The sequence below is a fragment of the Trifolium pratense genome, linkage group LG7, assembly GCF_020283565.1.
Source record: "Trifolium pratense cultivar HEN17-A07 linkage group LG7, ARS_RC_1.1, whole genome shotgun sequence".
Classification (NCBI taxonomy): Eukaryota; Viridiplantae; Streptophyta; class Magnoliopsida; order Fabales; family Fabaceae; genus Trifolium; species Trifolium pratense.
In genome coordinates this window covers 47,193,395-47,221,361 of record NC_060065.1, presented here as the reverse complement: position 1 = coordinate 47,221,361, position 27,967 = coordinate 47,193,395, and the positions used below count along the sequence as shown (strand labels likewise).

The window sequence follows — 27,967 nt, the reverse complement described above, 5'->3', positions numbered from 1 at the left end:
GTAAAACGCATAAACTTACTACTTCTTGTACGTCTACATCTGACAGGCTTCAGATGTAAAATGGGTTTTTGGCCAGATGTAAAAAGTGTTTTCTGTACTAGTGCAATATCTAAAATTGTATCGACGATAAACGTTGTTTAAAAGTACTCCTATAAATTAATGGACATCTTTATTGTTACGATTAAAATTATGACTTAATTAATATATGTTGTGAATTTGAACCTCTTCAGGAAACAATAATTATAAAAGAGTGGAGCAAAGAATCCAATAGTAATCAACAACCTAGCAAGCCAAACAATTTAAACCAAACAAGCAAAAACACAAGTACAAAACCTCAAGCAAAACAAGTAAAGTGAGAATGAAGAACACCAAGAATGTACCCAAAAAATACCCGTCTAGAGGAGAGAGCAGCTCTCCATTCACTATAATCAATTTTTACAAAGAAATCTCAAATAAATTACATGAAATTAGCTTTAACAAAGAAGCCCTAATTTCTACCTATTTTTACCCAATCTCTCAAGAACAAAGATGAACAATGAATCTCACTCGCAAGTGTTTGTAATGTTTTCTCAACCTTAGATCTAATCCATAAAGCTCTCAATCATCAGTTTCATAAACCACTAATGATTCCCTATTTTCTTCTCTCTAAGTGTAGGCATAAGGCATGCCCAAAACAATACAAGTATGTAGGCACATGTTATAAGAAAATTTTAATAAAGCAACGGTAAAAGTAGTGGTAAAAGTAGTAGTAAAAGTAAAACATAAGGATGGAAATTGGAGAACAGCTGTGAGTGTGTACGTCCTAAGTAAGGGTTGACATATTACTGCTGTCAACCACTTGTAAACATTCATTGATTGATGTTGGGAATGCATTTGAGACTGTGCTTGCTTGGACCATTCCACTACTATTGCCGACAATGACCAAAGCAATTTCACATGTATACGATCAAATACAAATAATCTTCTGGTCGGGTCTCCTCACACCACCATCACCATGGAAAGTAGTAGAAGCAGTGTCATTGTAATTGTAAGAAACCAATTAGTACAGTCTTAATTTGGACAAAATATAAAAGAATCTTAATATTGTTTCTTTGATTTTTTTTTTTTAACTTCAAATTCGTTGTACCATCTTTTGAAATATTGTCCGTTTTAGATATAATTTTTTACGATCTTATATAAATGACATTTTGCTTTGTAGCTCTTTTACAAGTCTTTGTTTGTCTTGCGCAAAGAACTAAATATTTATAATAATATATTTGGCGTTAAAAAGATAGAAAATAGTAACATAAAAAAATTTAATAACATTTGAATGGTGGGTGCAAATTCCAACTTGTAATTTTTTTCCTTCTCTGAATTTAATGTGTGTAAATTTTCCTATCGTTAAAATTAACCATTAAAAAAGAAAAAAGATGCAAACATTTAAAATTTCACATGAAAATGGTGAGTGGACCAAAGTTATGAGGTATGGTAAATGAACCTACCTTTCTTTAGAAATCCCATGTGACTAACAGTGACCATATTTTGTTTGCATGTATGTATTTCTATATATATATATATATATACATATATATCCATCTTCATGTTGGTACCAACACAAAACTATCTCTTCTAAAATCCATAGTCCCAAAACCCATTTTCACTCTATCATTGAAGTAAATATGAGGCTAAGTTTTATCTTTGGAGCTCAAGTATTTTTCCTTTTCTTTTTACTTTCCTCTTCATTACTTTTTGCTAGGCCACTTACTAGTGAACAAGGTAAGCATGCAATATAATTAACTCTTATTTTTAATTTTCTTTTTATGTCTTTTATATATATAATAGTAATTGATTGATTTGTTCAGAGCCAAACACAAAATTTGATGAAGTCTCAAGGGAGGAGTTTGTTTTGGAGGTGGAAGGAAGTGATTCTTTGAAGGTAGACACAATTTTGTTTCATATTCAATGCTTGTTTTTTCCTACTTTTGAGTGAATTAAGTTATGTTATACCTTATTAGTAAATTAGGTGTCACTTCATTTCTAAGAATTTCAACTTAAAACCTCAAAGGACAAAGTTCAAATCCTCTAAAAAATGGTTGTAAAATGGTCATTTTACATTTCTAGAGTTGGATTCGAACACATGCTCTTAGGCCATCCGTGTCCCTTTAATTAGTACTTCATTCGTAACAAAGTATAAGTAAAATTAATCACGCGTTCTTGTTGATCTCATTTCTAAATTCAGCTTTATTATCTAAATTATCTATAAAGCATGGGCACCTTTGAGATTAGACGTGTTACGGTGTCCGACATACATATGACATTCGTCTGACATGTGTCGGACAACTCAAAATGGTGTCCGTATCAGAGTCTATCTATGCATCGTAGTAAATTACTCTTCACCCAACATTTAATTGCATACTATAAAAATGGTGATTAACTATGAAGGACGTTTTTGGTATTTGCTTTTGTTTTTCTTTTTGACAAATGGTATGCTATTTAAATATGATAAATATAATCAATTTTTACTTATATCTTGTTACAAGAAGTGCCCAATTTTGCATATATTTTGTTGTGGATGGAATAATAATTTTCTCCTTCTCCATTTGTTCATAAAAGTAGCTATATACCTTATTATGTTTGTTATGAAATCTCACAGCTGATGGAAATGGAGAACTGCAATATTGAAGATGAAGAATGCATGCAGAGAAGAATGACTTTAGAAGCTCACCTAGATTACATCTACACCCAACATCATAAGCCTTGAAATCATAAATCTTATTATAATTCAAAGAGTGTAATATTATCTTCTTAATTTAACTTTAGATAATATAAAGCTAGGAAATTTCTCATTGTATTTATTTTCACTATAACACATATCATCTCAGTTTAATGTAATGCAACTTCTATAAACATATATGTAACAGAAACTAAATTGATGACTATATAATATAATATATACGTGATAATAAGTCTCCGTAAACATAACTCAATTGATAATCGAAATATGTCACATTTGAATCCGAGATTCCCTACTTCTTCACCTTACGGTTACTCAAAATTCATATTGAATCTTGTTGTTGAGTGTTGACAATCGATCGAAAGAGCCTTGTCATTCAAAAACTTAGCATTTCCACGGAAGAACTTAATTCAGGTTCTCAAGAACTTGAGTGTTTACCTTGTTGGCTAAGCTTCTATTTATATTAGGGGTCATCGTATCCGAACCAATCCAAAAGTAAAACTACAAACCGAACCAATCAAAACCGAAAATCGCAAAAAATGCGATCAAAACCGAAAATCGCAAAAAATCGCATTTAGTAAAAATCGCACGGATCATTTTTCTTCTAAACCGCAGTTTGAAGTTTTCATTTCAGAAAATCAAACTAAACCGCAATACTTAACTCTATCAACTAGTAGTAATTGTTGTGAATTCGAACCGAAAACCAGACCAATAATACTTAGTGTGTGGGACAAATGAATTGAAGCAATCAAATCAAAATGAATGAGCAATAATCACAAAAGCTAAAACTACCGAAAGCGATAAAAGACGCGAATAATTTGTTTACTCAGTTCGTTCAATAATGACCTAGTCTGGGGGAGAGAGCTCTTTGTTCCACTATCAATGATTAAACTTGATTACAAAGATTCAATACAAAGAGTTGCAAGAATTTAGAGTTTTCCTAAATTCTACCATTTTCCTGAATCTCTCCCCGTGACCAAGAGATTCAATCAATAAGTGTTTCCCGGTGTTATAAGGATTATCCCAACCCTAGAGTATACCCCAAAAGAATCCTCTTTTAACCCTAGATTGATGTTGGTGAAGAAACCTTGCAAAACGCACTTTCTCTCTCTTCCTTGTTGCTACACAACAACTTGACTGCATATATATACTGCAAATGGCGCATGGGGTGCAGCTTCTGGCGCATCATGCGCAGAGGGCAGAGCCTGCCCCCATTCCTGCGCCTCACAATCCTGTTTCTAGCGCCTCATGCGCCCTTGACACCTGCAACCTCAAAATTTGTTTTATGCATCATTGTTTTCATGCTTTTCAACATCCAATTCAAAGGCAAATCCAATAGTAATCAACCTATTACCTAGTCCAACTTAGCAAGCCCAACCCAAATTGAGTCAACAAAACAATAGGTTGTATAACATATTACATATATATCATTTCACGCTATCCAGAACTATATTGTTGGTATTAAAAATAAGTTCTTATGTATATGTTTTTTTTATATGCATATTATATCATGTAAACAATAAAATAAATTAAAATTTCGTATGTTTATTTTGTAAGAAGTTGGTAATATTGTTATATTTTTTATACTGTGATAAACCGCACTACCGAACCAACCATAACCGTATTGGTTTGGTTTGGATGACTTTTTAAAAACTAACCGAACCAAAGCGTATTCATTTTTGTCTCACAGTTTGGATAGCTTTTATGCTCAAAATCGAACCAACCCACACCGCGCGCAATCCAAATTTATATGTAGGTCACGAGATTATTTATTGAGAATGCAATGTTTAGCATTTTTCGTGATTCTTATAGAACCTATATTTTATCACTTTGTCTTGTATTTGTGAGCTACTTTCATTGAAAAAAGTGATTACAAAATAACAAAACGAATATGGTTAGTCTCACTTCCAAAAAACTTTTAAAACCATACTACAGTTGTTCTGGGAAACGAATTCCCTCTTGCATTTTTTTCTACAGAACACATAGGAGATAATTCAGATTCGTTGTTCTCCAAGTACAGTTGAAGAAAACTTCATTGTTTGCCTACACTCACTTTTACTATTGTCAGGGGCTAAAAGTTCACCTGTGCCACGCAATATTTTTTTTAAGACTCGGTATCCCGCCAATGATCAACTAAGCTAAGAGATACCAATTTCACCGTCTATTGACGGAAGAGCCATTTGAAGTCAAAATTTTGTTCTGTATAAAGCGATCCAACACATAAAGTGGCATTGGGAAGGATTCAAATTTTGCTCATTCTTCACCACCAAACAACTCATGTTAGTTACTTTGTGTCTCAGAATTCTATGCCAATATTTTCTCTTAACTACTTAAAGAATCCAATGTTTATCCAAGCATTCCAAAGTGTTGCAAGGAGCACACTCCAAGTTCTGAAGTTTTCACCACCAGAATCAGTCATGTGGGTTACTTGTGTCTCACAATTCTATGCCAACATTTTATCTTAAATACTTAAAGAATCCAATGGTTATCCTAGCATTCAATGCCCAATTCTAATCTCATGAGCTTTGTTCTTATAAATTGTATTCCAAAAGATGTTGACTCAAATCACAAACCTTAGCAAAGCTACAAGCAACTTAAAAACAAGATAGCAAACATACAAATCAGCAATCGAATTCGAATTTCGAAAAGAGAACAATCAAAGCATACAAACTATCCTTGACAACGGTCAAATTTTTAAACGGGGTTCATTCAAAACCAAAGCACCAGATGCTTTGGCAAACATGAATGAATGAAGCATCAAGAAAACATAATCCATGAATTGCTTATGACTCATTTGGCAACACATTTTTATTTCCCTTTCCGACTTTGGTTGTTGTGTTGCGATGCAATATAGATGATATAGGCCTTGGAGCTCCAGTTATAGTATCAATGGCTCTCACACAAATGAACCCTATAAAATATAAATGGACATCACATATTGTGTTCTTATCATCAAGTAGGAATTTATACATAAGCAATTGATATTGTTTTCTTACCTTCCCAACACAAATTCTTAATTTGTTCCATTGATAAACCTGCATTGATATTTGATAGAATAGTTATTATAACTATTTAAGTAAAGTCAAAATATTCAAAGTTTCTTTTTAATATAGATATTATTACTATTTGATAAATAAAGTAAAGTCAATATAGATATTATTACTATTTGATAAATAAAGTAAAAATATTCACAACGTTTCTTTTTAAGTAACAGTTTTGTAGAAAATTTTAATTACTATTTGTTACTTTCAAAGTTCAAGCGACATTGATTCTTGTTTTGTCAAAAGTATCTTAAACGATTTATTGCAGAGAGAAAAATACGTGAAATAAAATAATTGTACTAGAGTCAAGACAAATAATTCCATAAAAAACAACAAAATTCATTCATTTCCTTGCTATACTTTAAAGGAAAATGTTAACGTGTGCCCTAAGGACACATGTTAAGGAGATAAATGCTAAAATATTCTTTTGAAAATTGTGTATTCATGTTTATTTACTAGAATCAAATGTTTATTTACTAGAATCAAAGTGTATCATTTTTTTTTGGTCAAGAGTGTATCATGTTTATTTACCTCTCGTTATTGATGAAAAGCTAGTGCCAAAATATGTTATCCGTCTTTCTAGATTCCATATCCAATTTCGAGGAACATTGATTGGTTGTTTCATTGAAGCATAGTCAGCAAAAACCTACAATAAAAAAAAAAATATTTTTCAAGAGATTATGTACTTTATGAGCCAAACATGCGATAGTAGTTTTAATTATTTCACCTCATTGGTTTGAAAGTATGTTCCATTCAAGGGAAAACGCGCTCTCATTGCAGTTCGGCATGGTATCTGTTTCATAGATTATTAAAGCTAGTAACTCTTTCATTTGTAAAAAACGGTGTTCAAAACTCAGTAGCAGTTTCAGAGTTTAACTCACCAGCAGTGTTCCAGGAACTGTTTGACTTTGAATATTCTCTTCCTCCTGCAAGCCGGTCTTGCTTGTTTCATCCGAGCTTCCTAATTCAGCTTTTTAAGAATACAAAAAAGTAGTTAATACTTTATTTTTAGTAATACTCCTACTGTGTGTACTATATACTCACTAATTATAAACACCTTTTAGAAAGAAAATACTAAATGTCACTAAATATAAGTCATTTTTTAAACTACTAGATAAATTTATTATTTGTTTCCAATCATAACTATAATTAATCCTACTGATTTGTCTTGAAAGATGAAAAGTTAATATTGAATACAGTACTTCCTATACAAAGGACAATTTAGTAATAAGCATACACAAAATGTAAGTGGGAAAGGGGATATAAAAAGAACGAATGGAGTACCTGGTAACCATACAATCAGGAGATAAGGGGAACGATCATTTGGTTCTCGTGGAGCGCACTGTAAAAAAAAACATGAATAAATATAACTTTCATGTGTTTATAAAAGCTTACTTGGTGATTGTATTGGTACCTACCTTTGCTAGGAGAGGGTGCTTATCTGGGAGGACATAACTGAACAGAAAAACGAAAGAAAAAAACGTGTAAGGTTTAGCATCTAAAGAAATAAGTTTAAGTAATTTCTTTAAATTTAAAATATCTATATGCTGTTAAAAAAATGCAATAATTAAACAAAACTATAATTTAAATTTCAACAATTGTTCTCCGACATCTGATATAAAGTTATAAGATAACAAGTTTGCAGAGTTATTCACAAGCATAGCATACGATTAAGAAATGCATGGTAACAACATATTAATTAAATAGAGATAAAACAGCTACAAATAATTTAAGAATATTAAGAGATCTAGCATCAGACTATAAGAAAGTGAGAAACTTACACTAAGCGCTCAGTTTTCAGGCGGCTAACATTTTTCATTTTTTGTGAAGGAATTGCAGCAGCTTGACTTAATACCATAGTTGATGATGTATTCATGCCATAATCAAACTCTTCAAAAGAATTATCAAGTATCTTTGACAAGAATGATGATTCTTGACTGCTGAGGTTGACTGTCATAATATCCTCAATGTCTTTATCTTCGTTAGTATGACCATAGTAAATCTCTTCATCAAGCTCTGAATCTAAATCAATGTCTTCTGGTTCTGGTGATGCAGGCATCTCAACTATAGGCTCACATTCTTTACGGTCCTCAGTAATGAATGTTGATTTAGAATTGCTTAGCAAATCAGAGTATGCATTGGCATGATCCGTTTCTGTCGCTACAATTGTTTGATCTGAGTTTCGATTGGGTGGTAAGGCAAGTTTTGTCCTGCATATATATTACATTTTTATATTGCATAGTCTAATAAGATTAATAGATTACAACAGATTAAAAATATATTTACATATTAGAGACAAGGTTGGTGCGGTGCTTTTAGAGACAAGGTTGGTGCTTACGATTGTCTCAAAAGTTTTTTGTGGTAGGTTTAGAATAGTGTACAATTTATTCACCAAAACAAATAATCTACATCTACATTCTACACCAAACTTTCCTAGAAAACGTACATGAATTGTCAAGGCTATTTATTTATTTCCCTTAAGCATCAAGCCAAAACGTATTCTCCAAATTTAATAAATAAATGCAACACATACCTTGCAAGAGAACTTTTATAATGTTCACACACGTCACTCATTGGACAAGCATTGCAATTCGGATTTCTCTTTGTGCAAAAAACCTACAGAATGTCTTAAGATGATTTTGATTTTCTTAATGAAAAGGTAAAAATATATGATTCTGAATAACTTTAATATGTACCTTTCCAAAGGTTATCAACTGATAATGCAATTCATACCTATACAAGGCAATATCATATGTGTCAGATATATTAACCTAATACAAAGCTCAAATAGATAAAAAAAATAAAAAAATTGCTCGATAATTACAATGTCTCATGATCAAGCGTGCATAGTCTTGGCCAAAGAAATTGTTGAATTTTGTTTGAATCTGGAAAACTGTTTCAAAACAAAATATTGTAATTAATGAAAAGTGATATATACAATAGTAAAAATAATAAACTGTTTGAGAGACTTACATCTCTAAATTATGTATTTGAATATATCCTGGCAATGGTTGCAGCGGAACCCATCCCAAACGTACAACAATTCTTGCAACATTTACATCCACCTTTCAAAATTGACAAATCTTTTATAAGTAAGAAACATGCACATCTAACAAAAATAACTCCACTCAGTGTCTTCTTATATTCTTACCGGAAAAGCAACATGATTAAGAGCTAAAAGCCTTATACATTCCACACTTTTCAATCCCAATCCATATATGTCCAAAAGAAATTCCCTATAACATGAACAATTTGTTTGATTAAAAAAACTCATGTTGATGCCTAATAAAGACAATTTATAACAAAAAGAAAAAAGAAAATTTGCAAAGGGACATAGATGTTTAGACTTACTTTACTTCCTTTGGTTCAATATTTCTTAGCCATTCTAAATCCATCCTTCCATCTGAGTCCCTTATCTTGTTCAACATAGCCTACAAAAGTACAAATATATAATGTACTAATTATAATTACCTCAATGATAACATGTCAAACGTTATGTGTTATTAACAACAAACTAAACATTTCTGTACCTTTATTTTGCCTCCAATAATGGTGTGTTGCCCACGAATTTTAATAGCTGCAGCAACGTCAACAAGTTTTGCAGTTCTTACTGCTTCGTAATCAATGGAATCCTCATGATCACGGTGTCGATGACTTTTCGTGTTCTTTTTTCTTAGTTCAGCCCAATTTTGTCTCTTCTTTTCCAATAGGATCCTATTTTCCTCTTCTCTCTCTTCTTTCTTACTTTTTTTTGTATCAGGAGTTTGTTTCATACCAAAATTCATGCCAAGAGAATCTGAGTTTCTCTCCATGCCATCAGCTTTGGAAGATTTGTTGGCTTTCTGAGTTTCAGTATCGTCAATGTTGCTTCGTTCACAGCTAACTTCAGAAGAGTCTGAGTTTCTCTCCATGCCATCAACTTTGGAAGACTTGGCTCTCTGAGTTTCAGTATCTTCGATGTTGCTTCGTTCACAGCTAACTTCAGAAGAGTCCGAGTTTCTCTCATCAACTTTGGAAGATTTGTTGGCTTTCTGAGTTTCAATTTCTTCATCGTTGCTTCGTTCACAGCTAACTTCGGAATAGTCTGAGTTTCTCCTCTCCATGGGACATGAATTATTTTCAGTTTCGCTGTCAACTTTAGAAGATTCAATGGCTTCCTGAGCTTCCGATTCTTCAACTTCTCTATCATTTAGATCAGTATCAAATTTAGGAGCTGAAAGAAATAGGTTGTTGCTTTGTTCACAGCTAACTGATTTAAGAGGGTACTTCACAGCAAGTGACATAAATGCATTGCTACATAAATAAGAGCGAATATTAATATTCAACGCCAAAGAAAAATTGGGTTAATTAATTATCTATTTAACTTTACCTTGACAAATGGTCAGACACATTTTGAGTTAAGAAAACTCCAACTACAGAATCCAAAACAGAACCTTTCCACGGTGTGAATCGTCTGTCACCTACAAAGTTTATGAATCTAATTATAATCACAACTTTTAAAAAATCAACAACAAATTGACAATTGGTGCAAGCATTTTACAAATATTAGGCTATAAAATTTTGCACTTCATTAAATTCGTCTAATTCAACTTATGGAAACTAAGTCATCATCAATTGTAAGATTAAAAACATTATCTTACATTTTTTATTTTTAAAATTCTCAATGGTAATAATAGAATATGAAATCGACAATATTATCAGACATTTTTTATTTTTAAAATTGTAGATAATATTAATAGAATATGAAATTGACTAGAAGAAAATATACCTTGGATGTAACGCATTCGATATAAGAACATATTAAACCTTTCCTGATAGAAATCTCTTGTCTCCTTCCAATACCGCTTCTGTTCATCACTTTGATTGGGCTCATGGTGTCCTCTTTCAGCAAGAAGCAAATTTGATACTCTTAACGTCTCTTCATCAAGTATTACGTCAACTCTAGATTTTTTATTATACAGAACTAATTCTCCCGATTTTTTGCGGGCAACTAGCTTATTGGGCTTTGGACGTTTTTGTTTCTTCAAAGAAACAATTCTCTTGATAAGAGATTTCATTTTTCTACTAGTTTTAGACATTCCGTCTACACAGAAATGTGTCCAACATTTTCTCTTCCTGATAAAAGTTGTTGACCTCTTCCCCTTTGCAAAAGGAGTCAAGAGTTTTACCAATTGTATTTTTTGCCTTCTAACTCTTTTCCGCTTACACGTTATTGGAAAATTTACCCCAACTCTTCTGCTCTCAATTAGAGTTAAACATGACAATGAAGTCATCTTCTGGTAACTTTGCAGTGAATTGTATCCGATGGCAGATTCATTGGTTATTGTTGAATTCTCAATTTCATGCTGATCAACCTTTGAATTGTTGAAATTTTCCAAAAATGAAAAAGAAATGGAATCTTCGTCAACAAATAATGGTCGCTGACACTTGGGAGTCTTTCTTCTGACGTAAGTTTTCCTTTGCTTCGGAGTTGCCGGTTTTGGAGTGTTGTTGCTTTCAGGCTGGGATTTCTTTGTTCTTTTGGCAACTTGAGACACCACTTTAGGCCGATATTTCGTCCTTTTAACTGGTTTTTGAAGCTCATCATTAACATCCTTTTGGCTATTGTTCCTTTTCTTAGAAAATGATGGTGGACATAATTCAACATCTTCACCTGTATAATCATAAAAAGGCTAGAACATTAAATAGCAAGCACATTCCAAAAACAATAGTGCAAGCAAATTCCAAAAACAATAGTTTACAATTTAGCATATATTAAAATCATTTAATATTGTTCCTATATCAACTATAGACTAGTGTTAAGTCATGGTTAGTCTTGATTAGTTCTCACTTCTCGATGATTTATTTGTAAATATTTAGAGTTGAGGCTACTAACATATAAACAGAATATGTTTTGTGTTTGAATGCATGTTATTTTATCTATCCAACTAGGAAACTTTTGGTGAGTTGAGGTATACTTATTCTAACCACTCTAAGGTTCAAACTAGGAACTAAATGTAACTAGTCAGAGTCGAGATCATAGGTAGGATCAGGAAGGGGTCACAGGATCGTGAACTAGTGGTTAAGAAACAAACTAGTAAACTGTTTAAACTTAGGTACTAAAAAAAAGTGTTTAAACTTTAAAACGTAACTTTTTAGTGCTTTTTAATCCCAAATCAGGAGTTTAATACCGCAACCAGCAAACACAATTCCAAATAAAACAAGGAAGAAAAGAAGGAAAAAGAAAACAGTTATGATAATTTTTTTTACAATTAGATTAGGCGTGTCAGACAAGTCGGTGTCACACACGCCGACATTTATGATTGATTAAATTAAACTATGTTATTTTTTCAAATTACTATCGGTGTCGACCTGCCGGTGTCTGTCTTTCAGAGACAACTACCAAGTTGGTTATGATGGGACTAGAGGGAGTATTTCTTTTGTCAGGTTCCAACCCTGATCATAACATCGGCCTAATAATTGACATCGGCCTAATAAGTTTATAACAACAATCGTTTTTACAGTTTTGCTTGCTCTGGCTTCCTTTTCTTAAAATTCACGCATAGAAGAAAATCATATCTTACACAGTTAAGGCATAAAACTTACATTGATGCAAAACGTCGAACACCTGGTCTGCATGGTCGGACAAGTCCTCGTTGCAGCAACTCACAGTATCATCATCGTTTTCTGAAACGGGACTGGAATCATTGAAAGGAATCGCCATTGGCGTTGAAGGTGAAATCATCGTTGTAATTATTAGGTAACAATGACGGCGAAAAGAGTAGGTAATAGGAAGTGTGAGTGAAAAGTGGAGAAGGAAGTTAAGAGATGTGTAAATATTGTTGAGATATTATCGGAGTGTGAAGTAGGATTCATGGTTGATAAGTTTGAGAAAAAAAAATTTACGACGATGAAAAGTTGCGCGCAGAAGATACCTGGTTTACGCTAAAAAAATAAAATAATCTATCCGAGGAAAAAAAAATCAGATTCGGAAGTATGGAAAATCTCTATTTTGTTAAGAGAATCACCGATGGTGGCGCAGAGTGTATCTAGGTTATTTTTGTTGTTTCTTTTTAATGGTATAAATGTTTTTTTTTCTTTCATATGCATATATATCTCCTGAGAATTGAACCCATGGTGATTGGTTTTGTGAATTTGTGGTTTTACCAAAAGGTGCATGCATGGGTGTGCACTTTTTATATAGCAGAGTTTAGGGGTGTGTTCGAAGGTTTACGGGTAGAGCCAGAAGTTAATTTTTGTGTGCATTCTTTTATTTTATTTATTTTTTGATAAGCTTGTGTGCATTCTTTAATTTTATATTAGGAAAATGCTAGACAGTTATTCTTCTGTTCAGATTAATTTTTTCTATTTATCTGACTTTATCAATCCGTAAGCCACTAGATTTTGGTCGAGTGAAGAGATATTTGAGTAGAGTCACTAGGTTGGTCCAGTGAAAAGATATTTGAGTAGTATACTAGAGGTTATGAGTTCAACCATCAGTTCATTATAAACAAAAAAAAAACTTTAACCAAAAAAATCAGATTTTATCGGTCTTTTGAATATACGACTTAATATACGGTAGTTTTTTTTTTCAGGTTTAAGCTCTCTTGTATTAAAAAAAATGAGATTAATTTTTAAATGTGTTAAAACTTCGATGAGAATTAACCTGAAAATGTGGTGTAATGCAATTAATGGGAGTAGTTGTTACTTGTTAGTAAAAAAAAAAAAAACTAATCAAATAATTGGATGGTTGCGTAAAAAAAAAATGAATAATTGGATGGCTATTCAAATTTAAATTTTAAATTTGGTAAAAATAAAGTTTACTAAATCAAATCAAATATAATCATTAAAAATCATAAAAAAAATATGTAATCATTAAATCAATATTTAACAAATAAAAATCTAATGCGTCAAAAAAAAAAACATCAAATAAAAAAAACCTTAATTCAATGGAGATTAAGTTTTTTTTTTTTAAGCAAATGGAGATTTAGTTAAAAATATAGTAATAATTTTTTTTGACACAAAAATATAGTAATAATCAAAATATAAAGAGTGGTGCATATTTACGAGATATATGCAAGCATACGGAAATCAAGCGGCGGAAAACAATATATAGGAGGGAGAGAATTATTATTAATCAATAAAAACAAGATTCATCCAATGGTTTGTAATTTTTATCAATCTATATTTTCCAAATATAAATATTTTCTATATATGACAATAATTTCTTATTTGTTAAAAAAATAAATAAATGTCTTATTATAAATGTCATATTATCCTATATATTATAAAATATATATGAAATCCTTACCAAAAAAAAAATAAAATATATATGAAATCTTTTTTTTTTACGAAAAAATATATATATGAAATCTTGACAACTTTTCTTCCAATTTTTTACCAACCAAGTATTTCACCAAAAAAAAATATTTTAAGTGGTTAATAATTTGCGTTTTTATATATTTTTTTTTGATTAAGTGCGTTTTTATATTAATTTTTTTGTTTACAATGAATGAGGATTGAACCCAGGACCTATAATGTAATATTCAAACCCCTCACCACTAGACCAAACCTAGTGACTTTATATTTTTCTTTTAAGTGTTACGGTGATTAGACTCAAAACGTTGGATGTAAAATTAAAAAAAAAAATGTTTACATTCAATCTGAGACTCTTTGTATAAAATAACAATTGGGTTGTGGTCCTTATAAATATTGTTCAATTGAGAAATATTGTTCAATTGATAATAACATTATATTTTATATATAGGAATTGGAGTTTCAACTCTAAACATTTCATTTATTCACTTTAAAAATAAATAGTATTAATATGCATGGTTTAATTTTATTATTATAAATTTTAATTCATAGTAAATAATAATAATAATAATAATAATAATAATAATATAAATAAAATGAATATATAATATGTATTACTAACCGATGGTGGCAGGCAGTGTCCGACTTGGCTCTACGGAGGTACCTCCTGTTAAAACTAAAAATAAAAATATAGTTTACGTCACAATAACCTTTAATTTATAAGAGACTAATATAAAGATAAATTAGTTTATGTGAGCTTAACTCAGTTGTTAGGAACATTACATTATATGTATAGGAATCGGAGTTCGAACTTCGGACACTCCACTTATTTACTTTTCTTGACCCCAAAAAGAAAATTGGATAAAAAAATGAATTAAATTATAGAATTTTACGTGATTATTAAAAAAAATCTTATTTGATTGGGTAAGAGGATAAAATTAAAAATAAAGAGGAAATCGGAAAGAAAAAATGTTATACAAAATTTTGGTATAAACTCATGTTGTCATAGGTTGTTTGGGAAAAAAACTATTGTTTGATTAGATAATATTGAAAAAATCATGTATGAAATGTTTTTTAATGACAATTTTTTTTTTACTTATTTTTTAATGACAAATTATTAGTATGTTAATTGTTATATTAATTTTGTTTTTCTTGCAGGACTAACCCTGAACCTCCATTCTTTAACTCTTAGCTCAACCATAGAAAATATGAAATGGTTTAATCAAGAATAAAATTGAAAAGAAAAATTGTACACAAACTTGTTTGTTAGTTTTTCAATTAAATTTTACTTTTCAAAAATTTTAATCTTTAATTTTTTAGAGATGAAATGGTATAAAAAGAAATAGGTTAAATTAAAATAATAACTAGTATTAAAAATAATTGCGTCAAAAACTAGTATTTAAAATAATTAAAAATCAATGAATACCATAGATTAATGTAATATATCATTTCAATAAAAAATTAAAATATATGTATGTGGTTTGGTTAATGTAACAGATTTTGACATAAGTATATTTTTTATGGAGATATATCCAAGTTAAATTTGAGTTTATGAAGAATTATGTGCAGAAAATGGTTGATTATTGTTAAGGATGCCCAAATTCAAACCGATCTAAAATAAAATCGCAAATCGAAAAGAAAAGAAAAAACTAAAAACTGCATTAAAATCGGATCTTATTGGATCTTACTTGGTTTTGAAAAATCAATACACCCAACAATAACTGATTTTATGCCGTTTTCATTTTTTTAATCGATTTGCGGTATTATCAACTTGGATTCAAACACCATAACAATAACTAGTCATTTTCTGCAAAATTGGGATCCTCTGCTGCCCCTTCTATTCAGCCATCCCTTCTGCTCTAGATCCTACGACTGATAAATTAATTATTAAAAGAAACAATTTTAAAGAGAGAAAAAATATGAATGAACGGCTGAAATGATGCAGCACATGCAACAGAAAACAATGGACCGGAGAGAATTCAGATCCATTTTATGCATATACCATTATCACACTTCGTCACAGTAGCTGATGAACAGTGTTTGATTAATTTATTTTCCAAGAACTAAATGTGAATAAAAAATTTACAAGCATAAAAAATATTCACAAAAAGTAGTTAGATTATAATTATTTTTACCATTTATCATTGGAGTGCCACCACCACCATCATCAGCATTTACAGTGTGTCGTTGGGTCGTGAGAGGAGCATTTGGAGGAGCACCCGGAAGCCACCGTTCGTGTTCACAGTCGTAGTACTCCATATTGAATAATTTTAGTGGCACTCTTGGTATGATAAACAAACTTTATATATAGTGATATGAAATTGTTTACCTTACCACATATGGATTGAAAATATAGTAAACAATCTATTCAAAATATGGTAGTTACCGTTAAAAACAAATATGGTAGTAACCGTTAAAAACACTAGTATTTTTAATACTTTCTTTTATAATATATATATATGTTAATTGAAAATATAGTAAACATTTGACCAAAGAAAAGAAAAGAAAATATACTAACAACCTTTTGAAAATATGGTAGTTATCGTTAAAAACTAACAATTTTTTTTTGTCAAGTAGTCTAGTGGTTAGAAAATCCACCTTAAAGGTGAATAAATGGAGTGTCCCGGGTTCGAACATGGGCTCCTGCACATATAGAGCTTGTTTGTTTGAGATTTTAAAAAAACAATGATGAGGGATCAAAAAATGGATTTTGATAAAAGCTATTGAAAATAGATTCTCATTTTGATGAAAAAAATGATTTTTTTACTAAAATCATTTTTGAAAAAATTTGAAACAAACACAAGTAAGATAAAAAATTGATTTTTTTTTTTGGAGAAAAATCTGAAACAAACAAGCCCATAATGCGATGTCCCTACTAATTGAGCTAAGCTTACAGGGACACACTAACAAATATTTTAATACTTTCTTTTATGATGCATGTTAATGATTTTTATTCTTTTTATTTCCAGGTTACTAATTTTCTTCGATAAATGAATGTATAGGACACACAAAATCACTACAAAAAACGAACATTTAGTGGCTACCACAAAGTGAAAAAACGGCCACAAAATTTAAAAACTGACCAATTTACCGGCCATCACAAATTAAAAAAATAAATTTTCTTAATACTTATGAGCTAATAATAATCAAACTTCCCGTCAAAAAATGAGCTAATAATCAAACTTATTATTATGACTATTTGCGTAAAGGACCTAAATTCTCATCACTTGAAAAATAATTTATTCTTTTTTTTTTTAATAATTTGTTTATATAATATGGTCAAAAAATGACTTTGACCTATTAATAAACTACAGTAATATTTTATTATTTTAATAAGCTACTTATCAATGTTTTGAAATTTTAGTATTTTTAACGAGATAATTGTCCTTTGACTTGCTTTCAAAAAAATTATCCTTTGACTTTATCGATATTGTTTTAAAAAGGTGACAATCGATATTAAAAAGAGAAAATATTTTAAATTTGTTAAATAACTTTAGTGGTTTGTAAAATAAAAGGCATATTAAGGACATTGCATTATATATATATATATATATATATATATATATATATATATATATATATATATATATATATATATATATATATATATATATATATATATATATATATATATATATATATATATATATATGCAGTGTCAGAGTTTAAACTTATCACTTTAAAAGCTAGCTAGTTATTAGACCAAAAATAACACTTTGGTACCCTAAAATATTGGTTGGACAGATCCAATGTCTAACCCTTTCTTGTTCTTATATTATTTGGTTCGATTATTTTGAAGCAATTTTAAAACTTTTAAATTAATTTTTGTAACCACTTTGCCTATGGAGTATATATCCAACAAATTTTTTAAATTAATCTATCCTCAATTTTTTTTAGGTAATTTAGTGGCTAAAAAATCACTTTTTGAGATGAATAAGTGAGTCTCATATTTTTTTATTATTTATGAAATGGGTTCCTATCTAGCATATACTGGTTATTTATTTTTTTAATTAAAATATTCAATTTGCCAATTAACCCCATTAAAGCACCGCCATTAAAATATAACAATGTAAAGTTATTTGTAAATGGCGGTGCTTTAATGGTAGTGTGAGTCTCGGGTTGTTTGATGGTCGTTAATGTTTGTTGTGTGAAGACAAACTTCTAGATTGAAGTTATTTTGATGAAGACAAATATATGAAAAGAAGAAAAATATTGATTATGTTCAAGTGCTCAAGGTTGAAGAAATTCAATTTATCACATGAAGATGTTGGTCTTCTGTAATATATCATAATTTCATTTGTATAAATATTTATTCAAATTTATTGTTGAACTATCGTTTAATATTACTCAACTTTTTTCATATACCTTTCATTATTGCAATTATCATATTTTATTTTATCATTACATCTTATAGCTAATTAGACCCGTGCATCGCACGGGTCAATGTTCTAGTTTGCACTATATAATCTTCCCATTAGGGTTGATGTACATTTTTGTGTGACGAGAATGTAATGTGATATGACGAAACTCTAATTTTTTTGTTTATTAGTATTTTTTTTTATATGATTTAAAAATATAAGTTTAATTTAAAATGGTCTGGCCTAGTTGAACCCCCGCCCCAATCTTACTAGTTGAACCTTGAACCGATATACTCCGATAAGTATATTGGTTCAATGACTGGTTTGGTTCTGACTATCTTAATTAAAACACAAAAAGGTGATTTTTGGATGTGGTTGTAGTTAATTAACTCAAAATTGATGGTGTTTCATGACTAACTAAAAAAATACTTAATTTTTTTTTTGAGTGAAGACTCATTTTGGTCTCTCACAAATTTTTGAAAAGACAATTCATTCTCTAAAAAAAAAAAAACTCAAATTAATCATGACATTTTCAAATTATGAAGTTGAACATGAAGATGGAGATGGTGATTTAACTCGAGCTGAATGATCCATCCATTGAAAAATGTTTAAGAAAATCAAGGAAGCTAAAGTGATTATGTAATATTGTACTTAATGAAGCACGTAATATGCTTGTTTTGGTTAAACAATGTAGCACTAAGATATTTTTATTTTCACCACCAATATTTGGTTAATTGGACCATATAATTTGATTTGGGGATTAGTTATGTATCAAGTCATTTTAGTCTCATCTCGATCGCAGTTACGATGAATCGAACCGCGATCATCCCTACCAATTTCAGCATCAATCACTACTGGACCAATTAACGAATATTTGTTTTGATTGGTACAATTTTAGTACTTTGATGTGCTAAATCTATATCTATACTATATATCTATTCTATACTATATATAAAGAGGATACATGAGTTTTTGTGTGGACTTTTCATAATACCAATAATATCCTTGATTTTTTTAGTAGCAACAAAAATATTTTATTGACAAATTGACCATAACATAAGACACTTCTATTTTTTTGACATAAGTTAGACACATGTAGGTTATGTTATCGGCATAAAATTATGTAAAAATTCTGTCCAAATAATGTGCTACATTTATGTCAAAATTTTGTCCAAATAATGAGCTAAAATAATGAGCTAAAATTCTGTGCATAGATTTGTCAACATTTATGTACATAAGTTGTTCTCAACACGTCAAAAAAAAAAAAAAAACTTGTTCTCAACATGTGCAGTGGTCACAAATTGTGAAAATTTATGTCTTCAATTATGTCCATAATATCTCAACATTAAGGATTTAAGGTGCATCTTATTAGGTGCATAATCTGTCAAAATAAGTGTGCATCACCTATTTTCTCAAAAAAAGTGTGCATGACCTATATCATTTTCCATAAATGAGCACAATATATTTGGTCTCAAACAAAATATTTTCCATTCATAACTCAAAATTAAAATCAATGTCAACAATTATACTTTGTTCTTTTAGTCAAAAAATAAAATAATACTTTGTTCTTCTCATTCCTATATTTAATCTCCATTTAGCATTTCTCTTCAATTCAACATCCTTCCTAATCTCTACAACAGTCTTGCAAGTAGCACATTCAACTAATGAGAAATCGTGTTTCAGGATATCGATTTCTTAAGGCAAAAATTAAATCAATACAAAACGGTGGTAGTTTCGTACATAATGAAAAAAAAAATAGTGTTGGTTTGCTACTTAATTTTTAAAAAATGCTCCCGGTAGTAAAAACCCAAACCATTAAATAATCTGTAAACAAACTCATAATATCCGAGTTAACATCATAAAACAGCCTAACTTCGATCATTAAGTTAAACTCGAGAAATTAGCCAATGCCGCATCTAACTCCTCAAAACACACTCTCACTCTCTCAAACAAATACTAATAGCTGACTATAAGTGTTTGTATCTGCATTTCCCGCACACAACAAACAACAACCTTATCTTCTTCTTCATCAACAATGTCCTTCTTTCGCCGTTCCCAAAAACCTTCACCACCATCCACCTCCGACTCACCACCTACCTCCGACCCAAAAAACTCCTCAGATTCCGATTCCGACTCAGAAGCATCCTCAGACTTAGAACCAGCCGATGAAGCCGAAATAGAAGCATATCTTGCTGCATTCCGTGCCGAATACCAGGCCGAACGATACGATGACTCCGAATTGGACCCGGAAAGAAACTTCAAAGACGTCATGGAAGCATTTCAAGCCGAAAAAGCTCAGAAAAAGCTCGAAAGAAATATACGTAGACGTCTTGAAGAATTCAATCCATTTGATTTTCCTCCTGATAAAGAGAATTGGACAGAAGAAGATTTGAGAGAGCTTTGGGATGATGCGAATCATACAATTACTGGTGCTGGTTGGGACCCTGAGGGTGCTGATGAAGAAGAATGGGAATATGTGTTGGATATGGTTGATAGGGGAAAAGACGTTCCTATTGCTCCTTTTTATCTTCCTTATAGGAAAAATATACCTCCTCTTCCTGATAATCATTCTGCTATTAAAAGTCCTATGGATCTTATTGAAGAATTGGATAGGATTGAAGAGTTTCTCAAATGGGTTAGCTATATTTTTGAAGATGGTAGCTCGTAAGTAGAAAAGATTCATCTTTTGATTTTTTTAGTATTTTTTGGTATTTTTTAGTACATAGTAGTTCTATGAAACATGTATACTCTTCAGATTAGGCGTGTGCTGGTGTCGGAGACGACACTTATCCAACATTGACACTTATGACATTGGTGTGGACCTGTTAGTATCTGTGTCGTGTCTGCTGTTTGTGTCGGGGTTTGTGCTTCATAGATATAGTTTATCCTGGTTTTGTTCGGTATTGTTCACCAACAACTATAGTGTAGTGGAATTTGAACAAATTGCTAGGCCAAGTTTATCGTACACAAGTGAGACAAGTATGTGTCTCCCGATGTCAGACATGATACTTGTCCGACACCGACACTTATTATATTGAATTATGACATCGATGTGGACGTGTTAGTATCCGTGTCGTGTCCGGTGTCTTGTGTCAGTATTCGCGCTTCATTGATATAGTTTATCTTGGTTTTGTTCGCTAGCAGCTACAGTGTAGTGGAATTTGAACAAATTGCTAGGCCAAGTTTACAGTGCACAAGTGAGAGAAGTTTTTTACGATGCACAAACTTGTTTTCATTGTTGGATCAATAAATCTCGCAACTGGATCAAGTGACATTTTGTTTCGATTGCGACACTTACTAATTAAATGGTGAAAACAAGTTTGTGCATGGTGAAAGACTTGTTTCACTTGTGCATGTTAGGTAAAACCCAAATTGCTATTGTTATGTAATATGTTGTTTAGTATAAAATGTTGTCAAATAGCGGCCATTATTATTGTTATTTATTATTGTTTTGTAATGTTACATTTTCAGATATGAAGGCACCGTTTGGGATGATGTTGCTCAAGGAAGAGGTGTTTATTCTAATGAAGATGGACTTGTCAGGTTTGTTTTTGCTATATTGTGGTGGCATTTAGCAAGTGTTGTTAGTTATGTGTAGGTGGTTTAAGTGATAATGTTAGTGAGAGCTTAAAACAAGATAGAATGAGATGTAATTGTCTGGCCCTGTTTGGATAAACAACTTAATTAAGTGTTTATAGCATAAATGCTTATCCTATAAGTGCATATGTGTAAGTTATTTTTGTAACAAAAGATAAATAAAGTCAAACTCTTTGCAGGTAAGATATAAACTGTTTTCATAAGCTATCCCAAACAGTTTTTAGAAATAAGTTGAAAACAGCCTATGTGCATGTCATAAACTGTTTTCATAAGCTCTTCTAAACAGTCTCACAAATGCTTATGTCAATAGATAAGCTTAAATAAGCCAATCTAAACAGGCCCACATGTGACATGTTTGGGTTGGAGGCGACTTTTTAGGATGTTATGGCATTGGCATTTACGGTTGTGAATGGTTCTCTGTAGTAAAAAATTGACTTTAGAGCAATCTTGACCATTGATTATAATCTGATTGTCGAAATTGATTTGTTAAAAATTTATGCTACAAGACGTCTCTTTTTGCATGAATGGTGCTTATTTGCTCGACTGTGTGACCATGCGAGACTGCGACTGCAGGCCATCCAGGTCTTGTTATTTAAGCATAGCACTTTTCCCCCTTCAGGATACAATGCATTAGTTGGTCATGTTTTCTGCGGTTTTCATCACATCTTTGTATGTCAGTACATCATGCAACTCTTTTTTTGTCATGGATATTTCACAATGTAATTTTTTTGTAGGTATGAAGGTGAATGGCATCGAAACGATCCAGAGGGTCATGGTGTTGTTGAAGTTGAAATACCTGTTATAGAACCTGTTGCTGGGTCTGCGTATGTATTTCTGAAGTCTTAGACTGTGCCACAGTTTGAAATTACGTTCAATTTCTTGTAAACAAAACCGTGACTGCTTTTACTGATTTCCTCAGACTTGAAAAAAAAATGCGAGCTCAAGGGAGGATAATAAAAAGGGATTTTATGTCCCCAGAAGATAGAGAGTGGCTCGATAAGGATACTGAAGATAGTTTTCATCTTACACGTGGATACGCCGAAATCCCCTTTTATGAGAGAAAAGAATGGCTTGAAGAATTTGAAAAAAAGCCGTAAGTTCAATTAGTGATTCCTCTGTTTCCATTTCCCCGCCCCACCAAATTCACTTTATTTATCTTTAAGATATGTGAATCATTGCAACTTCTCACTCTAGACATCACGCATGCTGCTTTGTCTCTTTTTTGTTTCTTGCCTTTGATACATTGTTACCGGTCTGAAAAAAGTTTATATTTTTTCATACTCAGGGAGAAAGGTCGCTATCGTTATGCTGGTCAGTGGAAGCATGGGCTGATGCATGGATGTGGTGTATATGAAGTTAACGAGCGTATTGTATATGTAGGTCCATGGATCAGATAAAGTTTATGTGTCAACTGTTAACTCCAAATCTCCAATCAACAACTTCCTTATTGCACAAAATAGCATGATTTGCTTTAACTTTCTGGAAAGAGTCGTAAATTACTTATGGTTATGGAGACCTTACTTGACTCACGTAGAAGCCCTATTTTCTTTCGTAGTTATATTATCTGTGCATGTGCAGGGTAGATTTTATTTTGGAGAAATATTGGATGATGACGAGGGATGTGATGATGAAACTTCAGCGGTATTAAATACTCTTCACCTATGAAAATAATAATGATAATCTAAGAGGTTTGGAAATATCTCCTTCTCTGACTTTCTTAAATTCTGTCATCTTCAGCTGCATGCTGGTATAGCTGAAGTTGCTGCTGCAAAGGCTCGCATGTTTGTGAACAAGCCAGATGGAAGTATGATATTTTCCGAGATGAAACTTTATATTGAAAATCTCATATTCATGGTTTTGTTTTTGGTTATTGAATTTCCTTTGTCTGATTGATAGATCTATTCATAAGCACACATGTACTATGAATTAACCAGAAATAAAAAGGGACAGAGTGGGAAAATAATAGGCCTCTCTGCAGAAGTATTCTCAAATAGCGGTTGTAGAGTAGAAGAATTGGAAAAGCTGATATTGTTCCTCATTACGTTATTTAGTACAAAGTGTTATATTGTTTTGTTTGGTGTATATTTTAATACCACCTAGCAATTATGGACATGTCATTATTTTTTGGTATTACTTTTAGCATTGATACATATGCAGTATAAACGATTTAAGTTTTATCGTTGCCACTACTATTTTTATCCCATCGTAATGGTTTCAAGGTCGCCATTCCATGGAATTATCCTGGATGGAGAACTATGCATCACATAAAAAAATATGTAAATGATCAGATTCACCTCTCTAACCTTTCTCAACTATTAAAGATGGTTTGACATGCATGTTGAATATTGGCATTACTATTAGAGTCTTTCATCTTTTGTTGTTCGGTTGAATATTTACATATGTTGAATATTTTAATCTTGTTATTTTTCATTATCGTTAGACATTTTGTCTGTGCAGTGGTTAGAGAAAAGAGGGGTCCATATAATGATCCACAACATGCATACTTGTACGAAGGAGAAGATGTGTGGATGGCCCCTGGCTTCATTAACCAATTTTATGAAGTAAGGCTCACCAGAAAACCTTTACCTTAATACATTGCTTATTTTCATTTTATGCAAACGATACGGAATATGATTCTGTTACGTTACAGGTCCCTGATTACTGGAAAACATATGCAAAAGAAGTAGATCAAGAAAGAGAAATGTGGTTGAACTCTTTCTATAAATCTCCTCTTAGGATACCTATGCCAGCTGAGCTGGAATATTGGTGGGACAAAGGTATTTAGAGCCCATTTGTTAAAGTTTTTTTTTGTGCGAAAGAATCACTTTTAAATGTTATGATACGTTTGTTACAGATTTTCAAAAAAATTATAATCTGAAAAATATAAATTGAAACTGCTTCAAATTAGAAACTGTTTTAAGTAGCTTCTCTTAAAAATAATTTTTGATGATTGATTTTTTTTTTTTAGTATTTGTCATTATGGTAAACAAACATAAAATATATTATGTTTTCCTTCTAAAATCTTTAAAAAACCAATCTCCAAATTATTGAATTTCAGAATCAATTTTTTTTTTATAATCCGTAACAAACAGGTTTTAGTCTTTCTATTTTTCGGTATGAACAAGTACATAATTGGAAATGAAGAGTTTATTTTTAAAAAATTAATTAATTCTTCCTCCAAATCCTTGATCAGAGGAGAATCACGAGCTTCCTGAATTTGTCCTCATTAACGAGGAACCTAAGCCTGATCCTGAAGACCCATCAAACCTAATATATACCGAGGATCCTCTCATCGTTCACACTCCAACCGGATATATTATCAATTATGTCGAGGATGAGAAACATGGAATACGTATGTTCTGGCAACCACCTATGGAAAATGTCGAGAACGTAGACCCGAAAAAGGTAGAGCCAGACCCGACAAAGGCAAAGTTCCTACCCCTTGGTTATGATGAATATTTTGGGGTAGATAAGAAGGAAAAGAACATAGGGGTGCGTCTTGTGCTTGCAATTGAAAAAGTGACCAAGCAGTGGTTTGATAAAGTAGGAAAATGGACCGAAGAAAAGAAGAAAACTGGTGAAATGAAAAAGGAGGCAATTGAGAAAGAACTTGAACTAATAGAAGCTGAATTATGTTTGGAAGAGACCATTGAGGACATGGAAGATTTATTGCGCAGAAGAGAAAAAGAGGAGAAAAAGAAGTCGGAATTGGGTTTGCCAGATGAAGATGATACGACGTCTGCATCCAATTTGGAGTTGCCAGATGAAGATGATAGGATTTCGGTAGCCAATTTGGGTTTGCCAGATGAAGATGATAAGATTTCTGTTGCCAAACAAGAAGAAAAAGCTCGTGTAGATGAGGAGGAAGAGGAAGATGAGGAGGAAGAGGAGGATGATAATGCACCTTCTAGTTTTGGGTCCATTGAGCAAGAACAAAAGACAGATCAGCAGAGTGGAAAACCTGGCAAATCACCATTTTCTACAACTTCACTAACATTTTCTTCTAGCAGCCTTATCTCTGCGGTGAGTTATGATTTTCTACTTTCGTTTTATGCATGTTTTTTCTGTTGAACTCTGTCATTATGCGACTACCCTTAATCAAACTTGCAAAACCCTAATTCCAGTATCCAAAGATTGATGCTTTCTCGTGTATATTAGGCGCTCTTGAATAATCAGAGTATTGTAGTTTTCATTTGACAACATCAAACTGAAGTTTTATTTTCTTCAACAACATTAAGAAGTTTAATAAATTTTTAAGACAACTAATATGCACCCGATTTTTGTTAATTCTTTGATTAGACAATTTAACAAGTTAGCTTATAGGTTATCCCGGTATACTTGCATCGCTATGCCTAAGAGCAAAACATATATCTTGGTCGTCCCAATTGCACCTCATTTCAATATGTAGAATTGAAACTTGTTTGAGTTGTTTACAATCAAGATCTTGAATATTTTAGCATGGTCATTTGGCTTGTCAGGTTCCATCAAAGCTGCAACAATCATTTTCGTTCTGGAACAAGGTTGTATCAAAACCAGGGTTAGTTCCGGTGCAGTGCATTGATCGCATCAGCGATGCGCAAAGAGTTGGTTCTGTCAGTTTCCCTCTCGTGACCGGCCAAAAGGGTAGGTTGAAAGCCGCAGGTAAAACACATCAAAAAGTTGAGGCAAGAAGCTATTTAGGTCGGAAATTTCTTGAAGCATCCTCTAGGTCTCATACTCGACCGTGTAATATGGCCACTGCAAGTTCGAAAAGCAACTCAAAGGAGCGGAGGATGAGTGGTGACGCGTCGTTGCATGCAGCACCAGAGGTGGATTTAGACAACATACTATCTTTGCATTCAGTTTCGTCAATGTATGATTGTTATCCAAATATCCAAAGAGAACCCCATTTCAAATTTAAGTTTTGAAGACTATTTTTATTGTTAAGTAGGTCCTTTGTGTACCAAAAATGAGCTAGCATAGGCTTTGCCGCGGCATAGAGACCGAAAAGAAATGAGAACTGTGTTGTAATTTTTGTCTTTCAAAATTTGAAAATTATCTGCCGAATGTTGTCTGCATTATGCATTATTCTTTTGCATATACCTTTTAGATCTCAAATTTAGAGGACTAGCAGAGGAAAAAAGAATCAAAGTTTTAAGTAAATGCCACATTATCTCTATTATGATTTTTTCTCAGTAGACGAAATGACAAGCACCTTCGAATCTTTCATATGCAACTGCAAAATTCTGAGTTTCCATCTAGATAAAAATATTCAACTTTATAATAACTATATTGACAGTTGAATTAGACTTTATTGACATGCATTATAACTTTATAAGATTTTAATAACGATAAAGCTATATCAAAAAGTTAATTTCATAATTATTGCTTTTGTTTTATCCTCCTAAATCATTTTCTCTCAATTGTGAGGATGATGGTGCTACTTGCCTGTTACATCTTGGTAGCATTATAGTCTTGGCCAATTTGATTGGCATTGTGACAAAAATGCTACTTGTGTTTCAAATCATTGTCAATTTTCACTAATTCGCGATTAGCACATTAGTTTAACATGTCCTTAAAGAGTCACAACAATGAACAATCAATTATCTAATGCCATGCTTTCTTCAAAAAATTATCTAATGCCATGTTTGATTAAAAAAATTATATAATACTCTCTTTGTCTCTCATTTATGACATCTATCAACATATTTTGTGTATGATTATTATTAAATTAGTCTTGGTATATATGTATTGTTTAGATTGAATTATTTGAATTTATTTATTAGTATTTGCGATATTATTTAGAAGAACTTATGAAAATAGCTTACGACATGTTCATAAACTGTTTTTTGCTTGTTTCATAAACTCTTCATAATAGCTTCTGAAAATAACTTATAGATTATATGAAAACATTTTAACTTTATTTTAAACCCTTATATAATATGCAGTTATGCTAAAAGCTACAAAATAAGTTGTTTATCCAA

At 31.6% G+C, this 27,967-nt stretch overlaps 3 protein-coding genes across 3 annotated transcripts; 2 read left to right on the top strand and 1 right to left on the bottom strand.

Moving 5' to 3' along the window:
- The first annotated feature begins 1,592 nt into the window (after positions 1-1,592).
- LOC123895486 (putative phytosulfokines 6) lies at positions 1,593-2,886 on the top strand. The gene is made up of 3 exons (XM_045945848.1): positions 1,593-1,755; positions 1,842-1,915; positions 2,633-2,886. Exons 1-3 carry the CDS (start codon positions 1,659-1,661, stop codon positions 2,738-2,740), a joined length of 279 nt encoding a protein of 92 aa, XP_045801804.1. The 5' UTR covers positions 1,593-1,658; the 3' UTR covers positions 2,741-2,886.
- Positions 2,887-4,591: 1,705 nt separating this feature from the next.
- On the bottom strand, positions 4,592-12,979 carry LOC123895485 (protein ROS1A-like). The gene is made up of 18 exons (XM_045945847.1): positions 12,340-12,979; positions 10,523-11,407; positions 10,124-10,214; positions 9,285-10,047; positions 9,106-9,185; positions 8,906-8,990; positions 8,728-8,819; positions 8,579-8,647; positions 8,451-8,487; positions 8,288-8,370; positions 7,536-7,964; positions 7,173-7,209; positions 7,039-7,096; positions 6,636-6,724; positions 6,482-6,547; positions 6,286-6,400; positions 5,710-5,748; positions 4,592-5,624 (listed from the first exon to the last, which is right to left on the bottom strand). Exons 1-18 carry the CDS (start codon positions 12,476-12,478, stop codon positions 5,497-5,499), a joined length of 3,285 nt encoding a protein of 1,094 aa, XP_045801803.1. The 5' UTR covers positions 12,479-12,979; the 3' UTR covers positions 4,592-5,496.
- A 7,371-nt stretch (positions 12,980-20,350) lies between these two features.
- On the top strand, positions 20,351-27,050 carry LOC123895484 (protein TIC 100-like). The gene is made up of 11 exons (XM_045945846.1): positions 20,351-21,071; positions 21,879-21,950; positions 22,739-22,828; positions 22,924-23,097; positions 23,290-23,380; positions 23,583-23,645; positions 23,742-23,808; positions 24,462-24,565; positions 24,655-24,781; positions 25,198-26,027; positions 26,483-27,050. The coding sequence occupies exons 1-11, from the start codon at positions 20,443-20,445 to the stop codon at positions 26,909-26,911; spliced, it is 2,676 nt and encodes an 891-aa protein (XP_045801802.1). The 5' UTR covers positions 20,351-20,442; the 3' UTR covers positions 26,912-27,050.
- Positions 27,051-27,967: the final 917 nt, after the last annotated feature.

Excerpts from the sequence above, each read along its gene's own strand:
- LOC123895484 (XM_045945846.1), top strand. The coding sequence starts at position 20,443 with ATGTCCTTCTTTCGCCGTTCCCAAAAACCTTCACCACCATCCACCTCC. Across the intron at positions 23,098-23,289 it reads GAAGAATTTGAAAAAAAGCC|GGAGAAAGGTCGCTATCGTT; the intron begins GTAAGTTCAATT and ends TTTCATACTCAG. Across the intron at positions 26,028-26,482 it reads CTAGCAGCCTTATCTCTGCG|GTTCCATCAAAGCTGCAACA; the intron begins GTGAGTTATGAT and ends TTGGCTTGTCAG.
- LOC123895486 (XM_045945848.1), top strand. The coding sequence starts at position 1,659 with ATGAGGCTAAGTTTTATCTTTGGAGCTCAAGTATTTTTCCTTTTCTTT. Across the intron at positions 1,756-1,841 it reads GCCACTTACTAGTGAACAAG|AGCCAAACACAAAATTTGAT; the intron begins GTAAGCATGCAA and ends TGATTTGTTCAG. Across the intron at positions 1,916-2,632 it reads AAGGAAGTGATTCTTTGAAG|CTGATGGAAATGGAGAACTG; the intron begins GTAGACACAATT and ends GAAATCTCACAG.
- LOC123895485 (XM_045945847.1), bottom strand. The coding sequence starts at position 12,478 with ATGATTTCACCTTCAACGCCAATGGCGATTCCTTTCAATGATTCCAGT. Across the intron at positions 11,408-12,339 it reads GTTCGACGTTTTGCATCAAT|GTGAAGATGTTGAATTATGT; the intron begins GTAAGTTTTATG and ends ATGATTATACAG. Across the intron at positions 9,186-9,284 it reads TTATTGGAGGCAAAATAAAG|GCTATGTTGAACAAGATAAG; the intron begins GTACAGAAATGT and ends GTACTTTTGTAG.